This window comes from Tachysurus vachellii, chromosome 18 (assembly GCF_030014155.1).
Source record: "Tachysurus vachellii isolate PV-2020 chromosome 18, HZAU_Pvac_v1, whole genome shotgun sequence".
Classification (NCBI taxonomy): Eukaryota; Metazoa; Chordata; class Actinopteri; order Siluriformes; family Bagridae; genus Tachysurus; species Tachysurus vachellii.
The window spans coordinates 10,973,203-10,980,327 of record NC_083477.1 but is presented as its reverse complement, the minus strand read 5'-3'; the positions used below and the strand labels follow the sequence as shown (position 1 = coordinate 10,980,327).

Below are 7,125 nucleotides of genomic sequence, written 5' to 3'. Positions count from 1 at the left end.
CTGAATACGGGTGGGTTATTATAAAAGTCAGAAGAGACTACATTCTTCATTTCCGAAGTCTGGCAACCTTATTTAAACTTACTGTCTTTTTTGGGGGGTGTTAGAGAAATGCATTTAAAGTGCTTTTCGAGTGAGCAGGTATCTGTTTTACTTTATTCTACATTCTATTTGCTTTGACTATGGTGCAGTTGACTGTTTACTGTCGAGGGCGCAGCTGGTAACAGCAGCTAAAGTTAACAATGACTCAACATTAGTGCTAATACTATAAATGTAGCTACTTGTTGCTGCAGAATTAGTTCTGTTAGCCATGTTGGAATAATGACTACATTCAAGGAATAGTGCCATGAAATAGACGGTTGAAGTTTAAAGAAAGACTGATATAAATAAAAGTGTTTTACTCGAGTGGTTTTTTGTTTTGTTGACTTTTTTTGCTGAACTGTTTTGTTGCTAAAGGAGCTGCTTCAGAAGCTCAGGTTTACTGTCCACTAATTATCCAGTTTAGCTACTTGAAACCACGTAACATTATTTTTCATGAAGTTTTCTCATATTTCATTTTTTTATCCGTTAGTCTTTTAATTAATTAATTAATTAATTAATTACAGAAAATGAGGTGTAACTGCTGACGACACTCAGTGGAAATTTGAAGATTAATGGAGGACTTAAATTGGCACCCAAAGGTAACATTTTATAAATTGCTTTTATCATATATCCATTTGGAAATTTTGTCCAGTGCAACAGGTTAGTCATCTTGTTTTTGAAGAATACCAATTATTGTTCATTCATTCATTCATTTTCGATAATGGTTTTATCCTGGGTAGGGACAGAGTGGACCCGGGTCCAGTCCCAGGAATACTGGGCCTGAAGCCGGAATGTTTCTGGGAGGTGACCGGAAACTGGAGAGCCATGAAGATGTCCAGTCGGACACCTGGAGCTGTGTTGACATCACCTGGGTGACAATACTAATACTTTTACAGTGATGTTTAATAGGTTAAAAAAAATTCAACAATCTCCAAAGCAAGCAGTAACAGACCTTTCTGTTACAACTGAAAACAAATGAGCAAGAACTATAACCTTATTTGTACATCTAACGGTTATCTAAATAACCGTCAACAATAGTGAAAATAGATCAGTTTGATTATGAAGTTTTAACTAAAATTAACCAAACTAATTAGCACGTTCGCCTCACACCTCCAGGGTCGGGGTTCGATTCCCGCCTCCACCTTGTGTGTGTGGAGTTTGCATGTTCTCCCCGTGCCTCGGGGGTTTCCTTCGGGTACTCCGGTTTCCTCCCCCGGTCCAAAGACATGCATGGTAGGTTGATTGGCATCTCTGGAAAATTGTCCCTAGTGTGTGATTGTGTGAGTGAATGAGAGTGTGTGTGTGCCCTGCGATGGGTTGGCACTCCGTCCAGGGTGTATCCTGCCTTGATGCCCGATGACGCCTGAGATAGGCACAGGCTCCCCGTGACCCGAGGTAGTTCGGATAAAGCGGTAGAAGATGAATGAATGAATGAATAACCAAACTAAAAAAGTCAACTCGGATCTTTAATAAAATTAATCTTCAAAGTATTCGGAGGCGTATTTTTCCTGGGCTTCAGCCGTGGATCTGTTTCAGTGCTGGGAATCAAACATACAGCTATCCAGTCACTAACACATAAGCTTAACCACTGAGCTGACACTCTCCTGTGTATGTAAAGAAGTCTTGTCTATTAACTACTACTACTACTGCATAACGATATGAATTTGTTTCCTCTTTTCTCTAGATCACTGAGTTCTTGAATAGCAAGGTGGGAAAGTATCTGAGTGACCACCCCTTCATCACACTGGTGCTGCTTGTATTTAGTTTAACAACCTCGGTACCTATTGGGTTATTCCTAGCATTTGCTGCTGTTACATTCATTACTGTTACCACATATTGCATCCTTGTTGAAGGTAAGGAATGAAGCCACAAATGCAAATTATATCTTATGTATATTATCTAGTAGATAGTATGTCGTTTCAGTGAATCGGTTCTCAGTTACTGCTCACATTATGTTGTAATACATTTCCAATACAGTTTTTCTGCTGACTGTCGGAGGAGTCATCTTGCTCTGTGTTCTCTGCTGTCTTGCCGTGGTGGCCTTCTGGATCTCCTGTGTGATAAGCATCCTGTACGTTATCAGCTCACATGTCCTCAATTACTCCAACATTCCCAGGTACCTTACCTTCCCAGAGTCACTTCACATTCTCACACAGATGCTTCAGTATTATACCTTCTAATATTTACCTTCTGCCTTTTACCCATTAGAACAGCTGAAAGGACAATCTCTGCAGGAGATAAGAGCACAGAAAAAAAACTTGAATGACTGAGGGGAATACAGTCTATGCATTTTTGTCATGTCCATGTTTGTTGGCCAGCGAGAATGCATTGTCAAAAAAGTCCAAAATAGTTTTATTAAATTTGTAGGAAACGTAAAAAGGAATTTTATATTTTTATAAAGCAACATGCCTCATTGTTTTATTCCTTACATATAGGATATTTAAAAACAGTGTGTGTGTGTGTGTGTGTGTATATATATATATATAAAACCATGCACCTGAGGGGTAAACTGTGCCTCTCCAGGGGTGTTTGTATGGTTTCCATGTGGTTCTTTGTTGGCCTCCCCAGTCCAAAGACTTGCGTTGTATGATTATTGGCAACTCTACATTGTCTGTAATGTGTGAATGTCTTTGTGTGTGATTGTGCCCTGTAATTTTCTCTGGGATAGGCGCCAGGCTTCCCTAACACTGTAAAAGAGTTTCATAAAATGGATGGTTGAATATTCTGTAATGTTTCAGTTACATGTTCATTTGTTACAATTGGCAAATGTAGCCTTACTATTATTCCAGGTCAGCAATGTACTATACCAGTGTCAACTGGTAGCCCCCAGAACTACAACTGGTATTCTGTGAAATGAGCTTAATAGATTTTGTGCCACTTGTACAAACAGTGGATTTTAAGAGCTTACACTTTTATAGTTTAGCAGTTATTTGTGGATTACTAACTTGTAGAAGGGCTTTTTTTCCTTTTAGATGTTTACTGCATGCTGTGCTCTGCATACATTTTGTGTATGTATGTATGTATGTATGTATGTATGTATGTGAGTTGCACCTACACTTGACTCATGAATATGTATTTGTGTGATTTGACTAAATAGCTCAAATCCCTAATGCATTACAATTTAGAAAAGAAAAAGTCAAAATAAAAATGGTACAAAAAAAATCATAACCAATGGCCTGTAAAATGTTTTATTGGAGGTGATAATGTAAAAACTCAACAAAAATGAAAACCCTAACGGAATGACTCATGAGGGGGAACATCAGGCATTATGAATATATAAATGAATGTCCACAATGAACACATCCTATGAAATCTATATACACACACTCTAGATCTTGTTTGATAATATGCACAACATTAAATTCCACGGGCATTGTTGATAAATTACTGCATCTAAAGATCAAATACTTAAGAGTGCAGGATACTACTATTAATATTATTCTATCTTGCTTTTTCGAGATATGTACCTCATGAGTACTGCTGAATGACTACAGCCTTAATAGAGATACAAAATCCAGAGTAATTTGGAGTATAAGGAATAAAACTTGTCAGTGCTGAATGATTTCGTAGTACAAAACATTCATTTTACTCAAAAGTGGATGCATTTACAAGGAAACATTTTGGCTTATATACTGGCAATAATTTGCTGTTCAAATGAATATAAGGCATTTGTGGATGTTTATGAACTGTGAAAGGGCTTTGAAATCGAAAGCAATTTCATGTTATATGGAAGAATGGGATGCGTTAAAATATTTCCGTGGATAGAAATTTGTGTCACTCATAAAGAACATACTGTACCTGTTTCAACACTCCTAGAAACCTTGAAAACAGAAAGAAATGTTCAAAAGTACATGAATGAGTTAAAGGTTCTGTTTAATCTGGCCAATCTTTATCATTTTAAAGTTTAAGCTTTTGGAACACCTCACATAGAAAAGTATGTTTACTCTTTTTTTTTTTCCTTTTTTTTTCCTTACAGCACTAAAAAGGTATTGCAAGATGCTGAAAACAAAAATTCCTGTTGCCAAATCCAAGAGAAGTCCTCATTGCAGTCATTGTGCTGTCGTTGTTTTTTCCCCATCCGGATGACATTTCTCAAACAGCATCAGTTTCACATGCTCTTTCTGTCTTCGGCCTCTTGCTGTGGCTTTACTGGCCCGTGCCCCCCATATGAGTCTGAATGGTGACACAGGTCTTCTGTTCTTTGGCACTTATGCTGGCAAGCTCAGCTTCTTTCCTTTCAGCACTGTATGGACCAAAAACACAAAGGCAAAACAAGTCCTTAATCAGTTTTTTTTTAAAACACAATTATCACCATAGCACTTGGGACTGGCATTTGATTCTAATTAACATGACTCTTTGAATAGAAGCCTCTCTCAACTCCAGTAATGAAAAGCTGCACCGCTCAAGCCAACTGGTAAGCTAATCATCAAACCCATCATGACTTGAATCAGTTATGGTGGGAGAAGGGAATAATTCACCAGAACTGTAGTGAGATTTTTTTTTCCAATCTGGACCTCACCTTTTGTGACATAAAGGTAGAAGAAGTCACAATACAAGATGGTCTGAACCACCCCAGCCACAATAGCGATCATGTCAAAGAAGCCTTCAAAGTAGAACCTCCAGATCCAGTTGAAGAGATACAGGGCACGGTAGACACCCAGACAGAACAGATAGTGGGTGGTGATGGTCTCAGCTTCACCAGTCTTACTGATCAGGAAGAGCTGAGGCAAGATGGCCACTGACTCAAGGTAGATGGAGAAGGTCCACAGGATCTGAGTTCAGAACATAAGGACACGTGTTTATTTTCTTTTTAGTAAGATAGCGAATATGCAAACTCACTGATGGGCAGATCAACACATACACAAAAACATTTAGATACAACATACCTCCAATGGGGAGAAGTCATGATTGACCAAAAAGGCCAGGCCTCCTACTGGAACTATTAGAAACTCCACTCTAAAGGTGTCATGGTTTCCATCGTATGTAGCCTTGAATTTCATATACATCAGGTACACAGTGGCATAAGAACATCCAACGTAGATGATCTGGTAAAAGAAAGGAGAGGGAAGTCCTGTAGTGAATGCAAACACCATGCTATCGAATACCAAGCAAAATTTATTTTACCTAAATGAGAAATCACTTACCTTCATGCTTGTGTTGTAGAGAGAAATAAAGGAGGTGAGCAGGTCCAGATAACGTGTCGTGAAAACCAAAGCAAAGAGTATCTGGCTTTTTCCAGAGATCCCTGGAAAAAGCAAACAATTCGGTAAGCGTTTGCCCGGATGGGGAAGTGTATGAATTGATGAAGTGACGGCACAAGGCTCACAAATCAGCAGTGCTGATAACTAGGACAAGGCACTTAGGAGCCTGGACGTGCAGTGCTATGAAGCCTATAAGGTCCTGCCACGTCACGAGAAATCACGTAATTATAGAATTCATGCTGCAAAATGCATTTTACTATAACGTTCATTCACACAGCATTCTGTTGAGATCTCTATTTTGCAGTGCAAATCAAAAACTAAAGTAGTTTGCACTTTGACATGTCTCGATCGACGTTATCGACTAGACATTGTTAGTGTGATCAAACAGTAATCAAATAGCAACTAAGCGGTCGAATAGCGTTTTATTAAACAAAACAGACATCACACTACAATATACAAGAGAATTTTTGAAGTTAGCTAACAAAGTACAGAGCCATCTATCTATCTATCTATCTATCTATCTATCCATCCAACACTTCTACATCTCTACTACTATAATGTTCGCGTCAGACTAGATATAATTTTTTATTTTACCGATTCAGTATCATAAAAATCGTTCAAGTTCGCCATTTAAGCACTAATTCGGTTACAGTTGCTAACACATCTAGCTAGTTTCGTAAAGAATCCCTAAGCGTTAGCTAGCAGCTAAAAATGTTAGCTAATAGCTCGCTCATAAGTTACCTCAGATAACACTCTCGATTTAACTCCTGTAAGCAAACAGTAACCAACATTATACACTGCAGCTTGCTTGCTTTCTAACAGCAATAAACACAATAGTTTTAATTCAATAAAACTGAGACTCGTCCAAACGAAAAGCTGCGGACTAGCTTCGGTTAGCGTGCTAACAATAAATTAGCCAAAACAGGGAACAACTGCGTTTCCGTTTAAGTAAAAAAAAAAAAAAATACACCTACAAAAACACATAAGGTAAACTAAAGTATAAACTTAAAAAACAAAGCTATTTTCCCCCATAACTGATCTCTTACCTGCGCACGAACGGGTTTTCCATATTTTGAGCAGCAGAATGATGATTGCCGCTAAATGAGACAGATCTCCGGCCAGCCTAAAGATATTCATGGTGTCTATTAAATGTTCCTATTTGAACGCAAATCGAGACGAGGCTTTGTCCGCTAATGCGAATACGAGACGGCCGAAAATTGCTTGAACCGATTTCCAACACTTTTCCAGGGCATTCCTCCGAGAAATATGGCGAACACGGGGCGACGTGGCCGGTGGACGTGGCCAAGAGTTAAATTACAATGCAAGCCGGGAAAAGTAGTTAAAGACGGGGCGCGATTCTGGCCACGCCCACAAGGGGGCTTCTGGGTGTAGGGGGTTTTAGTCTGAACACGTCAGTGTGTGCGAAGCAGAAAGAAGCAACGTGAATAAGAATTGGTTGTGTGGTAGAAATTGGTGTATTTGATGTGTTTTTTTATTTTGAGGGGGATCATTTGGAAAATAATGAACAATATATTATTCAGCTATTTATTGTATTAGGAAAGTACCATATACACAAAACAAAGTGGGCCCTTTGTAAACCAAATCTGTCCCATTTTATAAATGACTTCAAGTTATACAGTACTCTTTTGGAAAAAGTAAAAAAACAAAAAAGCTCAGAAAACGTACTAATTTTTATAGAATTCACTCACTCATTTTTTACCACTTATCCGAACTACCTCGGGTCACGGGGAGCCTGTGCCTATCTCAGGCGTCATCGGGCATCAAGGCAGGATACACCCTGGACAGAGTGCAGGAGGGCACACACACACTCTCGTTCACTCACGCA

At 38.8% G+C, this 7,125-nt stretch overlaps 2 protein-coding genes across 3 annotated transcripts; one reads left to right on the top strand and one right to left on the bottom strand.

The window, feature by feature from the left end:
* On the top strand, positions 1-3,246 carry LOC132861040 (lipid droplet assembly factor 1-A-like). 2 transcript variants are annotated; one of them, XM_060892380.1, is made up of 6 exons: positions 1-138; positions 603-677; positions 819-950; positions 1,763-1,931; positions 2,056-2,194; positions 2,287-3,246. In XM_060892380.1, the coding sequence occupies exons 2-6, from the start codon at positions 651-653 to the stop codon at positions 2,342-2,344; spliced, it is 525 nt and encodes a 174-aa protein (XP_060748363.1). In that variant the 5' UTR covers positions 1-138; positions 603-650; the 3' UTR covers positions 2,345-3,246. The 2 variants fall into 2 exon arrangements, with proteins under 2 accessions (XP_060748363.1, XP_060748364.1); XM_060892381.1 differs by having other exon boundaries at positions 47-138; positions 603-738.
* Positions 3,247-3,250: 4 nt separating this feature from the next.
* On the bottom strand, positions 3,251-6,600 carry kdelr2a (KDEL endoplasmic reticulum protein retention receptor 2a). The gene is made up of 5 exons (XM_060892379.1): positions 6,326-6,600; positions 5,223-5,323; positions 4,965-5,123; positions 4,598-4,850; positions 3,251-4,321 (listed from the first exon to the last, which is right to left on the bottom strand). The coding sequence occupies exons 1-5, from the start codon at positions 6,414-6,416 to the stop codon at positions 4,287-4,289; spliced, it is 639 nt and encodes a 212-aa protein (XP_060748362.1). The 5' UTR covers positions 6,417-6,600; the 3' UTR covers positions 3,251-4,286.
* Positions 6,601-7,125: the final 525 nt, after the last annotated feature.

What these genes read in the sequence shown, in the direction of transcription:
- LOC132861040 (XM_060892380.1), top strand. Translation starts at nt 651, where the DNA reads ATGGAGGACTTAAATTGGCACCCAAAG. An exon ending in ACTTAAATTGGCACCCAAAG is followed by an intron (nt 678 to 818) that starts GTAACATTTTAT and finishes TATCCTGGGTAG; the next exon opens with GGACAGAGTGGACCCGGGTC. An exon ending in AATTACTCCAACATTCCCAG is followed by an intron (nt 2,195 to 2,286) that starts GTACCTTACCTT and finishes TTTACCCATTAG; the next exon opens with AACAGCTGAAAGGACAATCT.
- kdelr2a (XM_060892379.1), bottom strand. Translation starts at nt 6,416, where the DNA reads ATGAATATCTTTAGGCTGGCCGGAGATCTGTCTCATTTAGCGGCAATC. An exon ending in GAAAACCCGTTCGTGCGCAG is followed by an intron (nt 5,324 to 6,325) that starts GTAAGAGATCAG and finishes TGCTTTTTCCAG; the next exon opens with GGATCTCTGGAAAAAGCCAG. An exon ending in TCTACAACACAAGCATGAAG is followed by an intron (nt 5,124 to 5,222) that starts GTAAGTGATTTC and finishes TTCTTTTACCAG; the next exon opens with ATCATCTACGTTGGATGTTC.